This window comes from Pseudochaenichthys georgianus, chromosome 9, assembly GCF_902827115.2.
Source record: "Pseudochaenichthys georgianus chromosome 9, fPseGeo1.2, whole genome shotgun sequence".
NCBI classification, from domain to species: domain Eukaryota; kingdom Metazoa; phylum Chordata; class Actinopteri; order Perciformes; family Channichthyidae; genus Pseudochaenichthys; species Pseudochaenichthys georgianus.
The window spans coordinates 25,761,731-25,787,385 of record NC_047511.1 but is presented as its reverse complement, the minus strand read 5'-3'; the positions used below and the strand labels follow the sequence as shown (position 1 = coordinate 25,787,385).

At 42.9% G+C, this 25,655-nt stretch overlaps 1 protein-coding gene across 1 annotated transcript in view; it reads left to right on the top strand.

Annotated features, from left to right (window-relative positions):
* The window catches only part of LOC117452830 (zinc finger SWIM domain-containing protein 6-like), a 47,042-nt gene extending 30,284 nt beyond the window's left edge, over positions 1–16,758 (top strand). Inside the window, 11 exon segments of the mRNA XM_034091615.1 lie at positions 33–183; positions 1,854–2,033; positions 2,501–2,671; positions 2,786–2,932; positions 3,388–3,534; positions 4,350–4,610; positions 5,561–5,696; positions 11,117–11,274; positions 11,615–11,778; positions 12,922–13,003; positions 13,108–16,758. Of these exon segments, the coding sequence (XP_033947506.1) occupies positions 33–183; positions 1,854–2,033; positions 2,501–2,671; positions 2,786–2,932; positions 3,388–3,534; positions 4,350–4,610; positions 5,561–5,696; positions 11,117–11,274; positions 11,615–11,778; positions 12,922–13,003; positions 13,108–13,973 (2,463 nt within the window). The 3' untranslated portion in view covers positions 13,974–16,758.
* Positions 16,759–25,655: the final 8,897 nt, after the last annotated feature.

Here is a 25,655-nt window from a genome sequence, read left to right as displayed (position 1 = left end):
TCCTCCCTGTCTCCTCCTCTCTCCCCCTGCAGGTGAGGGAGATGCTGAAGATGCGTGACTCCAACGGAGCAAGGATGTTAACACTGATCACAGAGCAGTTCATGGCTGACCCTCGGCTGGCGCTGTGGAGACAGCAGGGCACCACCATGACCGACAAGTACAGACAGCTCTGGGACGAGCTAGGTGAGAGAGGAAACGCACACCACACACAATGACTGTCCCACAAATGTACACACACACACACCACAACACACACTTCCCAGTAATGCACAGTCATGGACAGATTTAGCAAGGTGAGCGATCGAACCTAGACATTGAGACAAGGCACACACATCTTTTTCTTCCTGTTTGTTTTATGTGTCCTTTGTGTCAGAGACAGCCCACATACAACACACACACACACACACACACACACACACACACACACACCACACACACACACACACACACACACACTCTCAGCCGCACACAGGCGTCACTGACAGCCCCGTCTCTCCCTCTCACTGTGACTGCAGGTTTGGCAGCACAGCAAGAGTGTCTCTGTGAATCACAATCCGTTAATGCAGCACAGCGCGCCTCATCAAAGCCCAAATATTGTGACCCTCCGTGAGGGTTTCACATTATTATTTAGTGATGTGACGGAGAGCTGCTCGCCTGGGTTGATATAGTGTGTGGTTGCTTGACAGATGTACTGTACCCTACAGCGAAACACTTCTGATCAACACCACATTCAAACCAACAAGGCAAACGCGGGACAAGCAAGCAAGTGTTTGTCTCCTGTCTTTGTTGTTTCTTCCTCCTAATGTCTCGCCTGATGATTGCTTGCTGATACTCAACTGTGCGGCTTGTTGTTGCTGATGGAATGATGTTTCGTTTCCTCTCTTCCTTGGTCCTTTGTTCTGCACTTTGTAAGGACAGCAACAGTGACTCTCATCTGTTTCAATCAACCATGTATTTTGGAAGTGTGGTGGTACGGTCTCGTTTGATAGTCGCACACTTCAAAACCCTTCTGTCCCAAGTCCTTGATCAACTTCCCCCTGATGTGTGGTGAATGCTGGCCTGTCTCTATCTCTCTCTTCTCTCTCTCTCTCTCGCTATCATCCTCATCTACTCACTCTCTCTGGTCTCTCTCATCTTCTAGGGTGCGTCCAGACTCTGCTGCTCTCTCGATCTCTCTCTCTTCTTCTCGGGTACTCAGTCTTCTCTCCATCTCTCTCTCGCTCTCCTCTCTCTCTCATTCCCCCTCTTTTGTCTTTCCTAACTCTGAGCAGCAGGCTACCGCACCCATGTCTCCTTGTCCAAAGCATCTCCGCTCCTATTTCATTTTCGATCTCCTTTTTTTTCTACCCTCCCTCTGTTCCGCACCTTTTGTATTCTGTTTCTTTCTTCATGTTATAACTCTGTCCTTGTCTTCGTCCTTCCTCCGAAACTCTCTCTGCTTTTATACACACATGCACTGAATGTGCTTGTATCCCCAGAGACAAAGCCACTTTTCATATTCTGTTTGTTCCAATTTACTCCAAAATGATGTGTGTGCAGTCAGCGTTGCCTCGGGACTAGTTAAGTTCTCTGTTTTCACAGAGTTCTGTATTCCAGTGCAAGATGGCGCCAGCATACAAAATGTGCACTAAATGAAAATGTTATGAATGCTCCACATCTTCGAAAAACTGCCTCCAGCTCTCAGTTCTTGCATGATTATTGTATTTAGGATTTTTGAAACCTAAAAGACACACCTACCTGTATTGTATGACTCATTGCGGACGTTGTGGTCACACATATAGAAGTAGGGCAGCTGACTTACAATGTGCGTGTGTGTTTTTGTGTATGATGCTTATGTTTGTGTGGGTGTCCAGGTGCCCTGTGGATGTGCATCGTACTGAACCCCCATTGCAAATCGGAGCAGAAGTCATCGTGGCTGCGCCAGCTGCGCAGATGGAACAGCGTGGACGTCTGCCCCTGGGAGGATGGTAACCACGGCAATGAACTGCCCAACCTCACCCACTCATTGCCTCAGGGTGCTCATGGCAACCAAGGTCAGAGATTGAGAAGTTTTGAATGTCTGTCAGTAAACTATTTACATCGCAAAAATGTATCTCAGTGGGAGGGGTTGTCAATGCATAAAGAATTTGTAAACATCTCTCTCACACAAAACGGAGCACTACTGTTATCCCAAGCATCAAAACGTTTCGGGGTTTTATTTTATTTAGTTTCACTAATCCTTATCAACAAACTGTCATCCTATTGGAGGTGTAGTTTAGAGATCAGAAGCAAGGACAGGCTGCCATTTTTGTGGGTGACTGTTCTGTTTGTTTATAAAAATGATGCTGATTCCCTAATAAATGATGATATTAATAAATGTTCAAATGTGTGGGCATATAGGAAAAGAAAAGCAACCAAATGACCAGGCGTGTGAGTGTTCCTGCCATTCCCTAAAGATGAGGCAGCATAAATCTCCTCACACCTCCTCCTCCTCACTTCTGTCCCTCTTCTTCTTCTGCAGAGATGCGCCCCCACAGGACTGTGTTCACACGGGCCATTGAGGCCTGTGACCTGCACTGGCAGGACCGACACCTCCAGCACATTATCGCCAGTGACCTCTATGCCAACTACTGTTACCATGACAACCAGGATGGCTCCCTTTTTGATACACGGGGCTGGCCCTTGTGGCATGGTGAGTCTGGGTGCATGTAGGTGTGATGTGTTATTAATACACAAAACAATGGACTGAGAATGTGCAGTAGCTAAAGTGTCGAATATCTGAGTTAAAATGTGGTGTTTCCCTCAGAACACGTCCCGACGGCCTGTGCCAGGGTGGACGCCCTGCGATCGCATGGTTACCCCAGAGAAGCCCTTCGGTTGGCCATCGCCGTGGTGAACACGTTACGGCGGCAACAGCAGAGGCAACTTGAGCACTTCCGCAGACACAAGAAAGGTGAAGCTAGGTTCTATTGTCACATTTTTTTATTGTCAGAACACAAATTAGAAAGCAAATAATTATCATTTATTATACTTATTAACCCCATTGTCCTCATTCCATTCCATACATAACAACCCTCTAATAGCAAGGGTGAATAAAAGAGAGAAAGATACATTCATCATACTGAGAAGCTTTTTCTTAAGTCGTAATTTTTGTATGGCTGTTTTTAATAACAGTTTTGCTTCAAAAGTCTTTCTTAAATTTCATTTTGAATCATTCATTTTAATTAAGAACTGTTCACTTTCCTATTGCAGGTCATTTTATAGAGATATGCTCCCCGCTGTTCTGAGTTGTGAAGGCCCTTGATTAATATAAGAGTTGATGGTGTTGACATCGTGTTAACAGCGTCAGTTTGTTGCCACTCTTTGCTTAATGTGTCTTTATCTGTTGTGTGTTTTTATTTTTTTTAGAGTTGCTGCATAAAGGCCACACTTCCATAACCAACATGGAGGGCTGGGTGGGACACCCCCTGGATCCCATCGGGACCCTCTTCAGCACCCTGACAGAGCCGGGACGAGGGGGAGAGGAGGGCTCCAACACCTGCTTAGACCTGTCAGGTATTGCTGAATGCCTGAACGAAGCAAATAGACCCACACATTCTACTCACATCTGAGCCAGCCACACACAAAAAGATCCAAAAAGATCATATATATATATTTTTTTTTATTTTCTTGGGCAACCACTGCCTTTACTCAAGTGACAGCTATGAAAGGGGAAGACAGAGGGTGTAACACACAGCACATGGTCTCAGGCTTGATTTGAACCAGGGTCCTTCGCTTGGGGACCAAAGCCCCAGTACATGGACCATCAGCTCAACCTACTGAGTTATACAATGGCCCTTCTCTGCTTTTTTAAATTGAATTATTTTTCAACATTTAGTATATTATTCAGAGGAGTTGATTTTAAATATGGAATGCCAATATAAATGATTTGTACTATAGTTCATTTGTTGACTATAGTTAATTTGTTAAGTTTAGCTGCATAATAAGACTTTTATTTTCAGGACTTTCATATTTTTTGAAGTTGGAAAGAATAGTTTGAGTGCAGATTCACCTCCAGTCCCTCTGTCTTATCTTATCTCGACTCCTCTTGTGTTTTTTTCAATTCTCCTCTCCTACGCTCCGAGATCCCTCATTGCCTCCTCTGCTCCCAGAAATAGCCCTCTGTCCTCTGAGGTACAGAAGTGAACAGAGGAATGCTCCTGAGGCGTTGATCTTTATTTTGGATGGTTGTTGGGTTCAGACCTCACTGTGTGACTGACACAGTGGTTTCCCATAGGAGACAGACTCCTCTATTGCCCAAAACCTCAGAGAATAACACATACGTTGACTACCGCTTTATGCCAATTCAGTTTTCTCTCCCCTCTTTGCAGACTGCTCCAGTGTTGTAAGCCGAGCAGAGCTCCAGCGAATGCCCGTGCAGCGATTACTCGGAGACGGGGAATCGTACGTGGCGCTGGCAGTGGAGACGGCTCTGATTGGCTTAGGCCAGCAACGGGTGATGCCCGACGGTCTGTACGCTCAAGAGAAGGTGTGTCGCAACGAAGAGCAGCTATTGGCCAAGCTGCAGGAAGTGGAAGTGGATGACTCCCTGGTCAAAATCTTCCGTAAACAGTCCGTCTTTCTGCTAGAGGGTGAGGGAGCTAACGGATAATATTTCGCCATTATTGTCCCTTTATTTCACCACATGTCCCAGCAGACTCAACTCTCTCAGACATACTGCATAGAGAAACCTCCTCTCTTTCCTTTCTCTCCCTCCTACACACCAAGACCCTACACATTCTTGCTAAAACAGGAAAAAACACATTGGCCTCTGTCTCACTATTTATTATCCTTTCATTTTGTGGTGCAAATAGAGGCTGAGCTGCCCTGGGCCAGACCAAAATGAGCTCTTTACACAGTAACACCAGGGGTATTGTGTTAGCACACACATGCGTGCACTCACAACAGTGTGTACATTTACAGGGCTGGGGCTAGAACAGAATGAGGTTTGGTTATGGGAAAGAGAGGAGGAGGAGGGGGAGGGGGAGGTGGCACATCCTGAAGGGCCCAGCCCAGTCTCCTGTCCCCACCCAAACCCCAGCTCTGCCTCGGCCCCTGCGCGACCACCCACCTCTGGCTCCGTTGCTAATAGAGCACCAGGCTGTGAGGCCTCTGCGGGCCCCTGGAGGCTGCAGTCGCTCTGTGATGTGGTCTGTGGCTTAGGAGCCTGTTGGGGTTTAAAATAACCCACCAGAGACGAGAGGAAGATAGGGGGAGGGAAGGGAAAGCAAAATCTGAACACACACGACCATATGGTTTCTCACGTCACAGTTTGTTTTAATGCCGCGTGGCTTTGCTTCTTCCTGGCTGGGAGGGAAAAGTCACTCCCCGTGGGGCGTGTTATAGAAAAAGTCAATATACAACAAAATAAAAATTCACTTGCTTTTTGTTGTCTGTTTATACTGTAGATACCATCCATTTCAACACCGAACCATAACATTTATTGACCTGACGAGACAGATAATTGTTTTGAGTGAATTTATTCCACTTCTTTCCTTCAGTCATTAAAAATGTGTGTGTGTTTTCTTTGTTTTTTGCACAGCTGGCCCATACTCTGGCCTCGGAGAGATCGTCCACAGAGAGAGTGTTCCCATGCACACCTTCGCCCGCTATCTCTTTACCTCGCTCCTACCTCACGACGCTGAACTGTCGTACAAAATTGCACTGAGAGCCATGCGGTAGGTCTTAAGTGTGGGTGTGTGTGCTTGAGTCTATGTCTGTGTGTGTTCTGCTGTAATCATGTCAACACTTTGTTAATCACATTTGATTGATTTTCATTTAAAGATTTTATTGCTAATCTTTGGATAAAGTTTGGGCTAATCGAGGCTTTTTGAAAAGAATACTGCGAAAAACGATTTAACATGGGATGTTTACTCACAAACAACGTCTGTTTTTTGTAAAGCAATGACTAAAACCTCAAACTGTAGTCATTAGACTGTAAATAGTCAGAATTCCTTTTAAAAGCACTAAAATTGCCGTTTTTGAACGCCTTAAACTGGAGAATCCTATTCACATTTCCAGGTTCCAAGTCTAAAGCATGTGAATACTTTTGATAAAGTAACTAACTTCAACATTAAAACATATGTGGTGACCTCTCCTTGTGCCAACTAGTACATCCTTGTTCTACTCAAACTTTAAAGTCAATCACGGTGATCAGAGAATTTAGAGGTTTAGAGCATTTGTCTTTTTATGTATGCCTTTGATGCTGCTTCAAGTTTTGGGGCCCTGTCCTGTTTGTGGGTCTGACTTTGAATTTTCCATGTGTTCTCTCTATATTAAGCTCTTGCGTGTATTCCTCTGTGGACAATGTGTACATGTGTATGTGTGGTAATCAGTCTGCGCTGCTGTGTTTTGATGTTGTGACTAGTGGGAGCTGGATCAGTGAATATTAATTACATTAATGAGAGTGTAATTAGTGTGTCTGTAATGAGGAGGAAGCACACACATGCACATGCAGGGCCAGCAGGGAGAGGGCAGTGTGAGGAAGATGTTTGTTGTGTTTCTCCACAGTCCATCACTGAGGTGCTGGCAAATGATTAGTCAATGAATAAGGAGTGCGTTTTTTCCTGGCTTGTACCATCGTGGGTCACAGTCGCACAAATGGAGAACAAAAGGAAAACAAACGCATCATTCACATATCCCTTCAGTTAACCAGTTGGGAGGCGCCAGGAATTGAAATAACGTTCTAACAAAACCAAAACAACATGGTTGGGTTTCTCTGTGAGGGGCTGTGTGGTTTTAAGGTTGCACATTGCACTGCTGAGTGTCCCTTCCTCACCTCAAAACCAAAGTCCCAAACCCTGAGTCAGCCACTCCCCTCCCTCCATCGCTACTTCCCTTCACCTTCCACATTTCCTCCCCTCAACTCCTCCATCCTCACTCCTGTGGTGTGAAACCGGCGATTTAGAATAATATGGCCACTTATGGGTGCTCCTGGGAACCAGGGGTGTCTACTCAGCACATAATGAATGTGTGTAATGTAGCGTAGTGTAATGTGATAGCATATACCTCCCCGCTCCCACGGGACGGCGGACAGTTAAATATAGCGGAGGAAGTAAAGGAACCAGGGCTATTTTAATGGACCTATTATAACACTATCATTGGTACGAAGAGAGAGCGAAAGTCTAGCTCCATCGCTCATTTACACACCTTTTCACTTGCTTGCTCTATTTGTCTTGTCCTTTGCAGTTGCTCATAAGCCAGCTTTTCTTTTACTTTTTACACATGGAAGTCAAACTGCCTTCATCGTACACAAATGCATATTTAGTATTTTAAAATGTGTTTATGCGCTACGCATGAAGTTAATTAAAGCGTGTGAGAGCAGCATATGCTGTGAGATAGCTTGGTGTGAGCGGCCAACACACAAACAGAGGAGCTGCCTACTGGTTCACAGGCTGCCCAGAATTTGACTGCAGCCTCAGTAAAAAGAAGCTCGCTCTCCGGAGACTGTCCTTATCGCAACTCTTTGGAAGAGCCACAGAGACAAATCCCTGCCGCCTGTTATCATATGAGATTTCCATATGAGATACGAGTCTTCCAATGCTAATGAATCTAGATCCTCTGTAATCCACAACCTTTGATCCTCTGCATAATCCATAATCTTACAATATACCACGCTGTATATATATACTGCAGTATGAGGATAAACCAATAGCATGACATACCAATGACACTCACAGGTTGCAGGTAGGCCAACCTTTGTAGCCCTATTAAGTTTCATACTCCGTTTATAAAAAATAATTATCTTAATAATTGTATCCTGCAGATTTAATATCGAAACACTAGGAATCTGTAGATGCAGCAGTAGAGGAAATCATCTTTGATTTCTGAAGTTATAGAAAGTATGCACAGCACAATGTAAACATTTTCCCTTTCAAGTATGGTTTCAGCATTTAAAAATGCATTATTAATAAATCATTACTGATTCATAACATGTCAGCAGCATATAAGTGTTCTGCCGGAGGTGAAGCTGATTGCAACATAATCTTCTTGGGTTGTGCCTTTATGTAACGGTGCATCAAAATAAAGAAACTGATCATTTGTTTTTTATTTAGAACCCTAATTGGAAAGCAAACTAGTAACTATTGCTGGAAAATAAATGTAGTGGATTAAAAATGTATATATTTCTATAATGTAATAAGGTTTTATCTGCAGCAAATAGTAGCATGAAGTTAAGTGAAATTAGATATAATGTCACAGATTCACACACAGGTTATATTAATGATAAAATGGATTACTTCACTACTGCGAAATCATCTGCATTTTGTTTTTATTTTGTTATCACTAAGCATTTATACCTGACCAAAACTACTGCAAAATATCTGTACTTATACTGGAGACAATCCTTTAAACCTTAATTTCTCAAAAACGTGTTTGACATCCCTTACAAGAAAGCTAAAAATAAGGCTTTTTTCTAAGATTACTTGAAGTGGGACTGAGATATTTTGGAGATATTCCCCTGACAGTGAGGGCTCTCTGGTGAAGTACTTTCTGTATAAAAAACAATGCTTCACCCGAAACCATACAACTCATTTCAAGCATCCAAGACACTTAAGAGGAGTGAACTAAAATGAGGGGTTACATTTGGGTCATGTATGTCTTGATCCCTCCTGTCATTCTTTATGAAGGTTTCAGACTCTGAGTTTGTGTATAGAGTGGAGGTCATCCAGCGGATGCAACACTTTGCTGATAGATGTGTGCTTGATGGATTATAAAAGTGAAGGGTGTTTACAGTGAAAAAGGGAAAGGAGCGTGATGTAGAGAGGTCAGTAGTCATGGTGATGCTGACCAGAACTCCCAAAGAGCGTCAGGATTTAGGTAAAACATGACGGGACTGCTTTTTATCAACATCTCCTTCGTACGTCTTGGCTTTCACTTATTTTGCGTTATCCTATATGTCGATTTTATGTTGATACATTTCAGTATGTATTGTACATGCTACCTACTATTCTATACTCCAAATATGCTCAAACTTCTACCATGAGTCCTTCCAAAATATATATTTAACATATTTTGTCCACTGACTGTATGGTGTCTGTCTTCCCTGGTCACTTTCAGTCTCCCTCCACATCGCCACCTTAAATATTCCTCGTACGATATGTATTGCTGCGTCACTCTCAGATGTGACAGGGTGTTGCAGTGCCGTTTGATACCAGAGTTGCCCCCCCCCTCCCTCACTTCCTCACAGAGGGATTGATAGCCTCTTCCAGCTCCCTGCTAGTGTTTTATATATCATTGATAGTACATATTTATATCAATCCATGGCAGTGCTGTAAAGAAATATGTGCCTAGTTTGTTGTTTCAAGCACACTGGACATTGAGTTGAGAGTTTCTATAGTATTATTGCATAGAGAATATGATCATGTTTATAACCAGTGTGCACCATTTTACAGTAGTTTACAAGGGCCTCGATAAGAATGTACCCATGGAAGGAAATATACCGTACTCGGGCTGAGATTGAATGCTTCAGAGCTGTCCATTCGGATCTTTTCATCGTTTATTTGTTCGCTGGTTTCTCATGGAACAGTAGCCCAGTATGGATTTTCCTCCCAGCATTTTGAGGAGGGTTATTTTTCAGCAACCCAGGCCTCTCAAGCTCCTATCCAATGGAGGCCTCTGGCTCTGGTGAAAACCAAACAAAGACAGGAATGTTGATGAGGCCTCCATCTTTACCCAGGAACTTTTTTTTGCTTTGCTACACCCCAGGAGTCTTCCAGAAGGCCCCAGTGTGGTGTATGCTTTTAGCAGCTCTTTAGATGTGTGGGGAAAGAACCCGACTGTTGCTAAGGCTTACAAACATCTCCATTTTACACCAACTGTCGGTGTTCACACTCGCACGCATCTTGGCTAGGTTTCTGTCACCTTCTCTCTCTCCTGCCTGTGCTCTCTTGGGCAAACTGAGTGAAGAGGAGGCTGTTTTTGTATATGCCTTCACTCGGGTGGCAACAGTATCACATGCACTTTGCTCTGAAATTGAAGCTGGCATTTAGAATCACATTGCTTTTACTGGGCTGCTTTGATGTGTTTTCAAAAGGGTGTGTGTGTGTGTGTGTGTGTGTGTGTGTGTGTGTGTGTGTGTGTGTGTGTGTGTGTGTGTGTGTGTGTGTGTGTGTGTGTGTGTGTGTGTGTGTGTGTGTGTGTGTGTGTGTGTGTGTGTGTGTGTGTGTGTGTGTGTGTGTGTGTGTGTGTGTGTGTGTGTGTGTGTGTGTGTGTGTGTGTGTGTGTGTGTGTGTGTGTGTGTGTGTGTGTGTGTGTGTGTGTGTGTGTGTGTGGTGTGTGTGTGTGTGTGTGTGTGTGTGTGTGTGTGTGTGTGTGTGTGTGTGTGTGTGTGTGTGTGTGTGTGTGTGTGTGCTGACACTTTTCATTCATGTGTGTCGGTATTTGTTTGATGTGTGTCCAGCCTTACGGGGCTGGAAGGTGAATTCCTTAATTTCCCCGTGGACTCAATTAGCTTTGTGATTGGCTGAGAGAAGGCCAGGTTGTGCTGTCTTCTGAGGGAAAGAAGACCTTTGAAACTGAGGTGGAAGCAGAGGGAAGAGAAGTGAAGCAGAATAGGAGATGAGCCGGCCACAGTGGTAATGGTGCTGGTGCTGGTGAAGACTTGGCCCTGTCAGTATTATTATAATGAGAGACTGAAACTCGAGAAGCCCCTTCATCCACTAGCAGGTGTTGCACAGCTCTGACTTCATTATGACCAATTAGAATGAAGAAAATACTATTTATACCGTGGTTTCTAGGTGATTAAATACTAGGTTGGAAGTAAATTGCAGGGATAGGCTAACTGTAATCCCCTTGTGATCACTCAAGTCATTTTCATTTTGAAGTCACTTTCAGACCATGATGATGAAGACTTCTTTCTGTCTGATTTCCACAAGATTTTGATCATTCGTGGATCTTTGGTGTTTCTCTCTGATTCTCATTCACTCTATCTCTCAGCCCATCTGTTTCTCTTACATTATTCTCTTTCATACTCCATTCAATGCTCACCTAATATGAAAATCAAAGTCTAAAAACTTTTCTTTGAATGAAATCATGTATTTAATTGTTTTCCGCAGAATAGCGTTACATGGATCTAATTTTCTGTCTGTGATTCCGTCAGGTTGCCTGTGTTGGAGTCAACGGCCTCGCCTGGTGACCTGTCACGACCCCACCACATCGTGTCCGTGGTGCCCAACCGATACCCCCGCTGGTTCACCCTGAGCCACATAGAGTCTCAGCAGTGTGAGCTTGCCTCCACCATGCTCACTGCTGCCAAAGGTGCGCATATATTCACAATAACTGGCATTTTCTCTATAATCTGTACCCTGTGTCCTTTTGTGTCCTTTTGTAGTCAATTTCCTGTTGTTTGTCTTGTCTTACCCCGGCTGATACTTCACTAAATCGACTGTTTTAATTTGTAAGGTAAAATTGTAAATCTGTAACCCTGTAAGGTGTCCTTGGGTGTTTTGAAAGGCGCCCCCCAAAATAAATGTATTATTATTATTATTATTATATAATACACACAAGAAAAGACTGTTGGTGAACACTCTCTGGAAGTATGAGAAACATACACATATAATCCTAGTCTAAAGCTTTCTCATGTTCAAATCCCTTCCAGGTGACAGTCGCAGGCTGGAGACAGTCTTGGAGTCCATCCAGAAAAACATTCACTCCTCGTCTCACATCTTCAAACTTGCACAAGATGCGTTCAAGATCGCCACTCTGATGGACAGCCTTCCTGACATCACACTTCTCAAAGTCTCTCTGGAGCTCGGACTGCAGGTACGCGACCACGCCAAAATGGGCACTGCCACTGATGTATATTTACTGGCACATTCTAAAGAGCTTGTCCTGCTGTTATTGCAAATAAGTGTGTACATTAAGGTTTTAATAATGTTACGGTTTAGTTGGGATACAAATGATAAGGAATCCAGACACATATTCATAACACCCCTCTTCTTAGTGTGACGGTGATGCTTTACTTAAATGAAGTTAAAATAGTGACCCCCATGAAACTCCTTTTTTAAATTCTTGAAATGATAGCTATATGATAACCTTTGTACTGGAAGCTCTAACAGCTTTTGAGGATGACAACTACTGCCAGGATGGTTCACTTATGATGTTAGGTTCAAGGATGTATATCTAACTTCATGAGAAAGGTTGTGTTGGCATTATCGTCTTGAAGGAACAGTATTTGCATTTGTTCCTGTGAGATATCAACCTTACCATAACCGTCCTTTAGCTTTCTGAAAATGTAAAAATGTCTGGGTGTTGTAAAAGACGCTGAAGATGACTCTGAGGACTACATTAATAGATCCTGGCCAAAAGTTGATGTTGGATACAAATGATTATCTGATTAGACTGATTAGTATTGTGCTTGTCATTGTTTCCTTCTGTCATAAGCAAAAACTAGGCTTACATAAAATACATTTTTTAGATTGTGCACAGGGTTGATGGTGTAATTTGATTCACATACACAAAAAAGTTTTAGAATTCATTGTTAAATAGTTCATTGACATTTGTGAAGCAAGCCTGCACTGCTGTGGTGAAATAAGCCGATCTTGGACAGACTACATTCCTTTTAATACTCCCCTTGCGTTCCATTATACAAGTATTTACTTTGAAGGTTTGCCTAAGGGTTTGTCATTCCCAAAGCAGCTGTGTGAAAATGTGAAGTAAAACATAAAGAAGGTTTAAGTATCAGATGACAAATCAACCACAGAGTCCCTGTTTAATGACTGTTTGAATTATAATACAATCTTTGCCCTACTGTATAATATATTCTATTAAAAAAGGCCTCAATGGGAATCGTAGAGATATTTCAGTTTCCTTGTGCAGATGGCCCCAAGTTAGAGATGTTATTGTTGTTTAAATGAATTATTCCGAAACTCAACTGTGTCCCCCCATTTTTCCCATCCTTCTTAGGTCATGAGAATAACTCTATCCACATTAAACTGGAGGCGGAGAGAGATGGTGCGCTGGTTAGTCACATGTGCCACTGAAGTGGGTAAGTGTGCTTGTCTCCTTAAAGGTTTCCATTTGATTGTTTACATGTAAAATGTACTTAATTTAATCCCTTTCTCTTCATTCTGTCCCGTGTGTGTTTGCCAGGTGTGTATGCACTGGACAGCATCATGCAGAGCTGGTTCACCCTCTTCACCCCCACAGAAGCCACCAGTATCGTGGCCACCACCGTCATGTCCAACAGCACCATTGTCCGCCTTCACCTGGACTGCCACCAGCAGGAGAACCTGGCCTCGTCTGCCCGGACCCTCGCCCTGCAGTGTGCCATGAAGGACCCCCAAAACTGCGCCCTCTCTGCTCTTACACTCTGTGAAAAGGACCATATTGCCTTCGAGACAGCCTACCAGATTGTACTGGACGCAGCGGCGACGGGGATGAGCTACACACAGCTATTCACTATAGCACGCTACATGGAACACCGGGGTTACCCCATGAGGGCGTATAAGCTGGCGACGTTAGCCATGGCTCATCTGAACCTCAGTTACAACCAGGACACACACCCGGCCATCAACGATGTGCTGTGGGCCTGTGCGCTCAGCCACTCGCTGGGGAAAAACGAGCTAGCTGCCGTTATCCCCCTGGTGGTCAAGAGCGTGAAGTGCGCCACCGTGCTCTCGGACATTTTGCGGCGGTGCACGCTGACCACGCCGGGCATGGTGTCGGCACTTCACAGCCGCAGGAACTCTGGGAAGTTAATGTCCCTGGACAAGGCGCCGCTCAGGCAGCTGCTGGACGCAACCATCGGGGCTTACATCAACACCACACACTCGCGGCTAACACACATCAGCCCGCGCCACTACAGTGAGTTCATAGAGTTCCTGGGTAAGGCCCGGGAGACGTTCATGATGGCTCACGACGGACACATTCAGTTCACCCAGTTCATAGACAACCTAAAACAGATCTACAAGGGCAAAAAGAAACTTATGATGCTAGTGAGGGAGAGGTTCGGCTGAGAGGGAGGCTGACCTCCCCACCTAGTACTTTTATATTAACTTGAGTCTGCCTTTTGAACTTCTTTTGGACTTATAAAATAGACAAATAAAAAGAGGGATGTGACTTGTAGAATGAAGCAAAAAGAGAACGGAAAAGATGACAAAAAAATCAACAGAGCCACACGCGGTATTATTGTTCTTGCTGTTGTTATTGTTATAAACATTATTACTATTATTATTATTAATAATATTATTACTACTATGTGTACAGAAGTGTTTTTATTTTTCAGAAGAGAGGAAATTTGTCACGTTGTGAATGTTGTATGTATTTCTCTACATGTGTGTGAGAGGAAAATGAAAAGTGAAATTGCTTTTTTTTTTATTTGAGTTCTTTTATTTTTATGATTTAAAGCATCCTTTTTTCCCTTTTTTAAGTGTACATTGAGTTATATATTGTCAAGTGGCTGAAGCCCCTTCTTCAATAGCGCTCATGTAAAAACATAAAAAAGAAGAAGAAAAAAAACCTAAGTCTCGGCATCCTCAAAGAGAAACTAAGGCTTTAAACCTCACAGAGCACCTCCCCTTGTCCAGGCCCTCAGCAGTGGGCGCTGGGCAGCAATGCACAGCTTTGCTCGGCTCGGCTCGGCACAGCTTGGGTTAGCACTGACAGAAAGCCGCCATCAGCATTTCTTTAGACACAGCAGTAGCAGCAGCAGCACTTGAGCAGCCATTAGTTTTCTCTGGGTCCCAGGCATTAGCTTCATTACACACAACAATGCTCTTAGCTAACTCATGTTATTGTCGAAACCCCCCGACCCACCTCCATAATGACTACCTGTTTAAGACAGAGGACAGTACGCAGGCAATACAGTGATGGCACATTACACAAAGATAATGAGTATTATTGTTACATTCACGTAATGTAGTATAGCTGTGTTTTCTTTACACCCCAAGTTTGAGTTAATACACTTTATATTTGAGTTTTCTAGTTGAAGTAGATACCCAGAGGGAGACGACTACCTCATGAAATGGTATTAAACCTGCTCCCCCCACCCTCCTTTTTTTGGGTTGCTATCATGATATGCATCATCTATGATAGCTGACATTTTTCGTTAAGGAGAGTCACTAGTGAGGTTATGAGGAGATGTGGAGTTAGTGTTTTCTGCGCTGGACTCTGCTGTACGTCACTGCCCCGGCATCGGTACTTACACCCCCACAATTGGCTCTAACAGACTTGTAAGATGCTTCAGTATGTCAGTCCCCTCTCATCTCTTACAGCCACCATTGTACGGTATTTTCAGACTAGGCCAGTGTCATTTCCCTCTGTGCATGTGAATCATAGAAATTAGACTCTCTACTGTTAAAGTTCATTGTGTGGAACCTTCAGTAATTGTCAACCAGAACGTTCTCAGGGATTTCTCTACACAGGAAAAAAGGCGGAACAAATGAACGACTGACTACAGGAAAAAGACAAAAACATGACACAACATGAGCGAGCATTTATTGTACTCTGTATATATGCCATAGTATATGTCTGAATATGGAGGATCTGAAAGTATATGTTAACTAATTTATACAGAGTATTCTATGTAATGTGAAATACTTGAAGCCGCTGTAGTTTGCTCTCTCTCTCGTTCTCCTTCTCTCTTTTGTCTTCTCTTTTCTTTTCTCTTTTGTTGAAAACAGAACATATCAGAAAGACTGACTTTGTTGATGGTCGATTTGGACTCACAGGGCCTCCTTTGTTCATATGTGGGACGCTGGATCTCATTATGAAATGCAGGTTGATTCAAATTGGGGATGGCGGAGGAAAACAATGTTGTTCATTCCTTCTGACAAAATCATGGAAATGGGGTGGACATAAAATACCTTTGACAATTGGTTGATAAATGTTTGAAAACACAATACAGAACTTAATTATGCATGTAAGCTGTTGCACTAGCCTAGTTCTCCATAGGATGCTATGGGGAAATAAAACTGTAATGTACTTCAAACAGGAGCTGATTGGAGATGAATCTGCCTGAAAATCATGTATTTTGTGTTCAGCCTTACATGCATTAAATACATTGGCTGATGTCAGCCTCATGGTGCAATGCTTGTCAGAGCAACTTCATAGTTGTGCAGCTCAACAAGACTTGCATTGACAATTATGCACAGTTTTCATCCAGCTAAGAATAAAAAAAACTACTCAGTTCTCCCTTTCATTCAACGCAGCATTTCCGGTGTCTCCTCCACAATGTTCAGCTGTCCTATCATTACTTGCCTTTTTACCTTCTTCATACGTCTGATTTTTCTTTTTCTGTGCATCTTTTTCTATCTTGTGTTCATTAAAGATAAAAGCAGCCTTTTCTCTTGCCTTGTCTTAACGCTTTAAAGTAACCAAACAGGAGATCTATCTAACAACCAAACGCGTTCTAAGAGGTGAGACAACCCACCTTGGTCCCAGCTTTAGTGTCCTTAATTAGTAAGTGAATGGCTGTGTAACTCATGCTTTAACAAAGCAATTCCTCACGTGTGTTTGGTGAAAAAATACGTTGTCCAGTGTCTCTTGTTCTCTTCAGAAACAATTTCCTCTGAGTCTTTCTAGCTGTTTTTGTTTCTTTTTCTTTTTTTTTGTGTAGAAATCTTCTGCGCTCCCATTTTATTTATTACAATGACCCATGTATACATGCTTATGAAATTAAGATTTGATACACCGATATCAATTTATTTATGTAACTAAATCACTGTTTTATAATCTTGTTAATGAGTCAATAATTGATTTTTTTTGTTTTTGTTTTAATAAAAGTTAGTTTTTTGAAATGTATATTGACGCTCCCTGCTTTTTGTTTTGCACCCTGGCAAGATAAATGTTCCTTTTGTTTCTAGTTGTATGGATTATAATGGGACGTGGCCTAAGAGTTGGTCTGCGTATCATTGAGTGGCGATCAGTCAGCATCGTTCAGATCTCCATCACACATTGGTGTCAGAAAACGTCAGAGAGAGATCACTCACTGGCAGCAGCGTTCATGCTGTCATCTCATGCGAGCCGACGAGGAATATGAAACGTATCAATTGATATTCCCATGGTCTTTGTAGCTTCTGTCAGGCAGCCCGGTTCATCCAACCACAGTAACCTGTTTACATGCCTCTAACACTGACAGTGGGGCCACAGGATGACTAAGTGTGTGTGTGTGTGTGTGTGTGTGTGTGTGTGTGTGTGTGTGTGTGTGTGTGTGTGTGTGTGTGTGTGTGTGTGTGTGTGTGTGTGTGTGTGTGTGTGTGTGTGTGTGTGTGTGTGTGTGTGTGTGTGTGTGTGTGTGTGTGTGTGTGTGTGTGTGTGTGTGTGTGTGTGTGTGTGTGTGTGTGTCTAGGGAGTGAACGTGAACAGGTGGTAGCTCCAGACTACAGGAGCTCCTGACAGCAGTAAGGTCCCCAGACTCCCAGCCCCTCATTAAACATTGACACAAAAACACTGCAACTGTCTGTGTGTGAACAGTAATGAAGCGCAGACGGCTACACCGGTATACACACTGCAACTTAGCACAGCACAAGCTTTCTGAGTGTGTGTGTGTGTGTGTACGCTCATTAATGAGGCACATTTGTCCATAGAGGTGTCCGCTTAGATATTGAGGAATTTGTCAGGTTTAGCAACAAAAGCACCTGTCTGCTGACAGAGACCAGACAGAACTGTGTGTATGTGTATATAAAAGCAAACGTGTATGTGTGTATCCATGCAAGTAAGCCTACACTTGTTCGTGTGTGTGCGAGACCACTTCCTGTGTGTATGACCTGTGCGCAGGTCCCTGCTCAGTTCTAGTTGGTAATGACGTCCCCTGGGTGCAGCAGCCTCTTCCGGCCTGTCTCACTGTATACTCCTAATGACATCATGATCACACACCAACCTCTTTCATGCCAAAAGCCCTCTTCCTCGCCATCACCATCAAAACTTCTATCTAGAGCATTCTCTCCCCCTCTTTCTCTGTGTCTTTCTCTTCCACACACACTTACTCTGCCCCGGTTCCACAACACATCAAGGCCTTGACACTAGAACGGCAGATATTTTATTCTTTATAGTGTCACCTATAGAAAACACATTTTCAAAAAGCTAATTGTTGAATCTGAGTTTCAAATGTGCTGTATAGGATGTAGATAGTGGCAGCAAAATGTTGCATAATGAAATGCATTTTATATTTTATTTTTAACATTAAAAGACATTATCTTCAGGTGTTTCTATAGAGTTCTCTGCTGGAGTCCCCTGACAAGAGCTATGGTGGTTCAGGGCTGCACTGGTTCTGGAAGTTTTAATCTAAATGCTCAATGTTTTTTGAATAATTAAAACACAGACCTTTCCTCGATAATAGTCTGCGTTTGTGTTTTGCCCATCAGATATCACTTTTATTATTTTATGGCTGAGAAATCCTGCTCAGCTTGAACCGTCACTGCTATGGAGAACAAATCAGACAGAGTTGTGAATCAGTGTTCATTAACACTTAATTGTTACAATTGGGGGGGGTGGAATTGGGATATATATTTTTTTTAATCCTCTGGAGCCAGGAGCCTTGGATTATTGCATCTGTTTCTTGGGTCAAAAACACTAAACTCACAATTTAAAATGAAAGTGTTTAGTTTATTTAATAAAAGAGCACATTTTCTATGTGAAAAGCGACAGTAGATATAGATGAGTTGCAATTTGGTTCCAAAAGAAAACAATTATAATCTTCTTCTTTTTTAAACACCTTGAATTTCACGGGGGGCGCGGGGCTCCGTTGGCACTACCTCTATCTGCAAAAGGTCCTGGGCCTTAAGGCTTTGTGCTGCATCGCGCTTGCTATCATTACAGGAGTACAACAAGGATCACAGACATTGTGTTCTTCAACACAGCCAGCCGCATCGGCCCAGCCACGACAGGGACTGTCTTCCTTTCCTCCTCTTCTCACACAAGGCCGTTGGAGTTTGATCTTCTCTCTCCCCCTCCATCGGCCCTGAGGCGTCTGATTAAATGCTAATTAAAGCCGTTAGCGCTGCTATCACTGCTGCTAACTCCTCTCTCTGTCACAGAGATTAATGCCCCTCGTTCATCATCCACCTCGCCCAGCCTGAGTACCTGCCCAGCTCGCAAAACCTGATCAAGTCATCAGTCCCAAAACCCCTCTCCTCCGCCCCCTCCCACCGCATGAAGATAGACGAGGGGTTTAATTTTTAATTTGAAAATTGCCCTCAATTACTTCTGCGGCGACCACTTGCCGGAGCTTCTCATGTGGTTGAGTGGAAAGGGGTTACAGCAGCGGGTCAGTGGTCGTGATGAGCGATAAGGGGACATTAATAAGAAAGGCAGAGGTTCATTTAAAAGCAGAAAGGACAGTGGGAGCAGCTTTCTCATTATTTAACTCCCCCAGCTTTATTTAAAGGACTTTATTTAAGGATACCAAGTTAATGTGTCCTCCAGGACAGGCGGTTAAAGCGCCTGACAGAGTGAGAAAGTTACGGCCATAACTTACACCCTGAGCACACACTGTGGTGCCATCTTTTTTACCTCTTTTGACATTTCCGCCGTTTTCAGGCAGAGCGGAACGAGCCTGGAGGGACATACAAATGTTAGAACAAAGTTACACACGTCATTTAATTTTATTCTTTCACAATTTCTGGCCCACAAATGTTTTATTGGTTCCAATATCGGTAATCATTATAAGCTATTGGAAGATATTAAGCTATGTAAAACAAGTCAGCCAAATGTCATTTGAACTACCAGAAGATCGGGGGAGATGCGCCCTGAAATATGCAGCCACTCTGCAGGGCCTCATCTGGTGAGTGTGTTATGCATGTCTTTTTTACTGCATTGCCTCATCATTCTTTCACAGTCAAGTTTTTACTCTTTAAATGCACGTTACTGAAACAGATTGTTGCTAATTTAGAAGCACAGTATCAAAATGATTAGTGTAGTTTTTAAGGCTTGATGTGAAATGTCAGCATCTAGTTAACATTTTCTTCACAGCTTCGTTATACATTTTCATTTCATTTCAAACCTTTATTTATACAGATAAATCCCATTGAGATCATTGATCTCTATTTCAAGGGAGACCTGCTCAAGTAGTTCCACATGAAACATAAAAATATAAATAGAACAACAAAAGGACATCATACAGCATCATTTACATAATTATCCACATAAACAGGTACCAATAGCTTCCGATTGACTAGCATCCAACCGAGCTTTAAAAACATTTAGTGGCACCAGATTGTTCAGTTTCCATTTAATTTGCAGACTATTCCAAGACAGAGGAGCTGCGCATCTAAAAGCTGTCTTCCCTAAGACAGTCCTAGCAGTTGGCACATTTAATAAAACCACAGCATTCGATCTCAGGCAGTAGCCACTTACAATTCTCCGTGAGATCAGGGAGCAGATATAAGATGAAAGTTTCCCTAACATGGCTTTGTATATAAAAATGTACCAATGACTGAGCCTCCGTACAGTTAGTGAAAGCAAACCAGCCCTTGCATACAGGGTACAGTGATGGGTTAATGCTTTACAGTTTGTCACACATCTCAGTGCACTGTGATACGCAGCATCTAACTTGACCAGGTAATTGGCAGGTGCATTCATATGCATCAAATCACCATAGTCCAGCACAGGTAAAAAGGTCACAGTGACTAGCCTTTTCCTGGCCTCAAGCGAGAAACAGGACTTGTTCCTGTAGAAAAAAACAAAGTCTAACCCTCAGCTTTTTAAGCAGGTTATTGACATGAAGTTTAAAAGTGAAATGCTGAAGAAAGATGACTTTCTCTTGATCTATCTCTGTACTCTGCCTATTCCCATCCCCAGCAACACACCTGAGCCAACATGCTGTCATCCAATGATTTCCAAGGACAATTAACAAATATACAGAGATGTATGCACCTGCGACCCGAGTGCTCCCACCCAAAATACTATCACTTCATCTCTCACTGTTATTGCCAACACTCTGCCGGATGCCTGTCCAAAGACTCTAAATCTGTCTGCCAGTGTTTATAATGTCACAATGAATGCTGAGAAATGGAGGAAAGAACCACTTGACTCCTCTTTTCCACTTCTACAATGTTTCATAGACATAAAACACACATGTAACAAGATGGTATGCATTGCATTACAATGTTTCTATATCATGACAATGGCAACATGTTACAGACTTTGATAAAGACACAATAGATATAGAATTCGTGCTGTACATTTCAATGTCAGGTTCCATGTACTTGTTTTGAAGACTATTACGCAAAGCCAATACAGAGCTTCAGATCCAGGTGTTGTGACATTTAGTAGTGAGTGCAGCATGGACTGAGGTTCTGGATCTGCACTGCAGGAATAAACAACACCATAGTCAAGGTTAGCAGTCTTCACAGGTAGAGACAGCTTTAACATTACAGCGCTGGTTGATTAAAAGAGTAAATGAGTAACAGCGTGATGTCCCCCACCCGCTCCATCATCCAGTCTGCTTTTTTTTCTTTCTTTCCGGCAGCAGCAGGCACAGAGCGTCCGGCGAACGGGGGAACAAAGAAGGGTGAAGAGAGACAGAGAGAAAGAGGGATGGAGCGACAGGAAGAGGAGAGAATGAGAGCATATATCAAGGCCGATTTCAGTGACATTTGTGCTCTCGGTGTGGAGAGCCACTATGAATATCAATATGAACCCACAGAGAGGAAACATGGCTTTTTGATTCTCACTGGGCTATTCATGCACACAAGAAATCTATTCAAGTCAATGTAATGGCCAATCTCTGCGCCTGTGCATGGCTGTGTGAACAGTTTGGCTCGAGATCTTCTCTCTCTCTCTCTCTCTCTCTCTCTCTCTCTCTCATGAGTGTGGCTGGGCTTGTATTAGTGAAAAACACTTTATGTCAAGTGCAACTGTGGCGAACACTACAATATGTAAATCAGATTGGATTAAACGCTTGCGTGAGTATAGCTCGACGGCGCCAATCAGCAACAGCTTCCGAACAAACCAACCAACAGTTTGCTCAGTATCATTGTTTGGTGTTTTCACACATCTTCTCCTCTCCTTCCTCCTCTTTTCTTCCTCTTCCTCTGGTGCTTAGAGATATAGAGTCAAAGGGATGCAAATCTACCAACTTCCTTCCTCCCATCCCCCATCTGCAAACACAGATAGCCTCAGGCCAGTCCCAGGCCTTTCTATATGCAGAAGCAGTGACAGGAGTTACGCACCATTCTTCCCCTGTAACAAACTGTTCCCTCCCTAACAAGCTGGAAGCCTCGCTCTCACTGAGCTGCATGTATGAAGCTATGTGATTGGTTTGCCAAGGTAATAACAATACGGGAATGATGTGCTGGCTGCCTCCTCCATTCTGCATGTGGATCTTAACGGCCTCGTCTTCCCTTCCCTTTCCTCGCTCACCTTTGTGGGTGTATGTTTTTACATGTGTGTGTACATCTGTGTATGTGTAGCTCCAGGCTTATTACTTTAAGTTGTCTCCAGCCCCAGCGCTAATCCCTGTCTTCTTCTGGGAGGGATAACAATAATACAACAAGATCCTGAGGTACTAATGAAATCCTATCAGGTTTCTGAGTCTGAATGTCAGAGAGAGGTAGGGAGAGGAGACTAAGAGTGTATGAGGTATTGATTGAATAGAGACCAGCGCGTGAGAAGGAGGGAGTGACGAACAAGAAAGAAAGGCAAGAAAGCGTAGTCATGTGAGGAGAGAAAATTGTTGCAGGAAAGCAAGTGAACAAACAGTGAGAGCGAGGTTTGAGAAGGAACAAGGTGAAAATAATCAGAGAGAGTGAAAGGAAGAAGTGAGTGGAGAGGATTTATTCCAAAAGAAGAGATTACGAGTGGATGCGAAAGTTTGGAGAGAGTGGAGACAGAATGTTTTCTCCTCAGTGACTGAGCATCCAGCAGCTAAAACGCATCAGCTCTGACTTGAATAGGTTTCAGACCCAGACCACTTCTCCCTCTGCGTCTCCGCCAGACCCACCACTCGCCCCTGGGATTGAATTAGGCCTGCCCCATTATACAGTTGCCATGGGGACCCTGACACCTCCACTGACGAAGTGAGAGCCACGCAAGGCTGAGCTGCTGATCAGAATGTGTGTGTGTATCACTAACAATTTATGCACACATTGAAATAATTGGTGCCTTTTACTCATTTTCAGCTGAAACAGGCACTTTATTCATCAGCACTTCACTTTATATTTGAATATTGTTTTCATTTAAAAGTTGTTCTGGTATATGGTGAAATCCACAAACAAAGGCATAACACATAGTTTATAAATGTTTAGCTCTGTTCTCAGCTTGCATATTTAAAATAGTAAAATAGTTTATTGAAGGCTTATTGGTTTTCAAATACAATAAATTCCTTAACTAAAAAGGAAAATGTGCCCTCAAGTTTTAAAACTAAAATACAGATATGGTATTCAGTGGACAGTGGCAGAAAACCAGAATGAAAAAAAATCATAAAAATATCAATCACATAGACAGAATGAAATAAACATTGGACAGCTTGCAGAACACTGCTGGTTTAAAATGATTCAGAAAATAACATTCAAACATATAAAAGTAGTCTTAAGGATTTGCCCTTGGGGATTTTTTTCCAATTGTAGGTCTATAACTTAAATCAATTTTCCTTTTAGAAACAAGATGGACTTGTTGCTTTCAAGTCTCTAAAGCTGTATTAGGAAAAATAGTCGCATAGTAGAATTCATTTGCAGTTATGTTTTGGGCCCTGTACCTTTAATATTAACTCTCCTTTACATCACTCTGCTTTGAACTTGATTGAGAATGCAGTTTATTTTGGAACATTATTCTGTAGGCCACAGGGTTACTGAAATATGTTCTGGCTTTTAGCTGCATGTAAATGCTGCACTCAGTTCACCAGCTAATCATAACCTCTGTGTACCTGCCATTTGGTGCTGGGCAAGGAGTGTACAGGAGGATTTTTATAAGAGCAATTTTGCTTAAAAAATGAGAAAAAGAGCTTTCATTATGAAACCGGGTCAGTAAAGTCACATCCTGTAAAATCATAACAATGCGCTGAAAAATACTAGAAGTGCTTCATGTAGAGCTATGGGGAACTGCAGTTTTGTGATGAATAGTTGTTCATTATTACACACAAGCCTTTCACATTACAGGAACTCATTTGTCACATTGTTCTTGTGAAAATGTTCAATTTTGACAGCATTAAGAATCAGATTTCTGGCTAATTTCATCATCCATTTTGCTGTGTTTTTCTGTTACCAAAATGAATATACATTTGAATCACCCCAAATCAAGCACTATTTATTTTTTGTTTAATTGTTTAATCATTTGGATGCAAACTAAGGGTTTGCATCCAAAAGGCGGGACACAAGATGAGTAATTAATCCCCAAATTAATCTGGTATGAATTGGTATTTTCAAGCCTTTCCAAGTCCCTGTGGCTTGCTGGGATATTTTTTATCTTTATTTTCTATTCAGCAGATTAGCGAGGACATAACATATTTATACACATTTTCATTGCATCTGAATTTATTAATGTGTTTATTATTTATTCCTCAAGTTGTACTCTTGTCTCCTGAGGAAACCAAGGCTGCAGAGATCCCAGTTAGCCACTTATAACACTCTCACTGTTGAGACACACACACACACACACACACACACACACACACACACACACACACACACACACACACACACACACACACACACACACACACGATTAGATGGATGCGGAAATCGAATACCTTGTCTGTCTCCTCACATTGGAATTTTGTAACCAACACAGTTCTAATGGATGGCCAGAGAAAGGATGCCACCCACAGCACCATCTGGCTAATGCCCCGTCCTCTGCTTATGAATTACGCTAAATTGTGCCCAAGAGAGAGAAGCCACATGTTCATTATGAAAGCTGCAGGGGTATTAGAGATCCCCTGAGTCACACTAAACGAGCTGCATGTCACAGGACGGCGTGACACACAACACGGAGCCATGAAGAGGGAAAAAGATACAACCTTCTCCAGATTTAATAGGATGAATTCATCAGGCAACCTTGAGTTCTGAAAGGCTTGGTTTTTTCTATTGTTTCAACTGTTCTGTCTACACTGAAAATGTTTGTTAGTCCTGCAGTTTCTCAATCCTTGTTTAGAACCCACTGAAGGTTTGGCGAAATCAACATTGATGGATGTCCCCCCAACACCCAGTGTGCTAGTGACACCTGGACCTGAGTTGAAACACGGTGGCCATTTTGTGGCAAAATGCTTACAACTGCAGCGAGTGTATGTGAACCTCCATTAAGTATCTTTATCTGTGTCTGGGCCATCAAGAGACCAGCCTAACAGCATCTGTCAGACCCTGCAAACCCCCTCTGGTACCATAAAAGAGCGGGCCCCCTCAGTAAAGGAACCGCCGCTGGAGAACCCAGTGGGGACTCATAGGAAGGTATGGAGAGAAATAAAATGCTCCGCTGTATTTTCTTTCATTCCACGACGGTGTGTGCCATGCATCTCCATGCAGGCAGATGGGGGAGGTGGAGGTGGAAATAAAACATGCATGAGTCGCCTGCAGCCCAGGAAAATAATTACTGTCATTTAGCAGACATATAGAGGAGAGCAGCGCAGCCCAGTCTGCCCACAGTATAGCGCCACACCGCCTGCATACCGATGAAGAGGGAGTGACACACTGAGGGGGAGAGTTGTGTGAGAGATGGCACAACGTTTCCTTGTTTGATGGTGAAAGATGCCGTAGTTTATTTTTGGAATG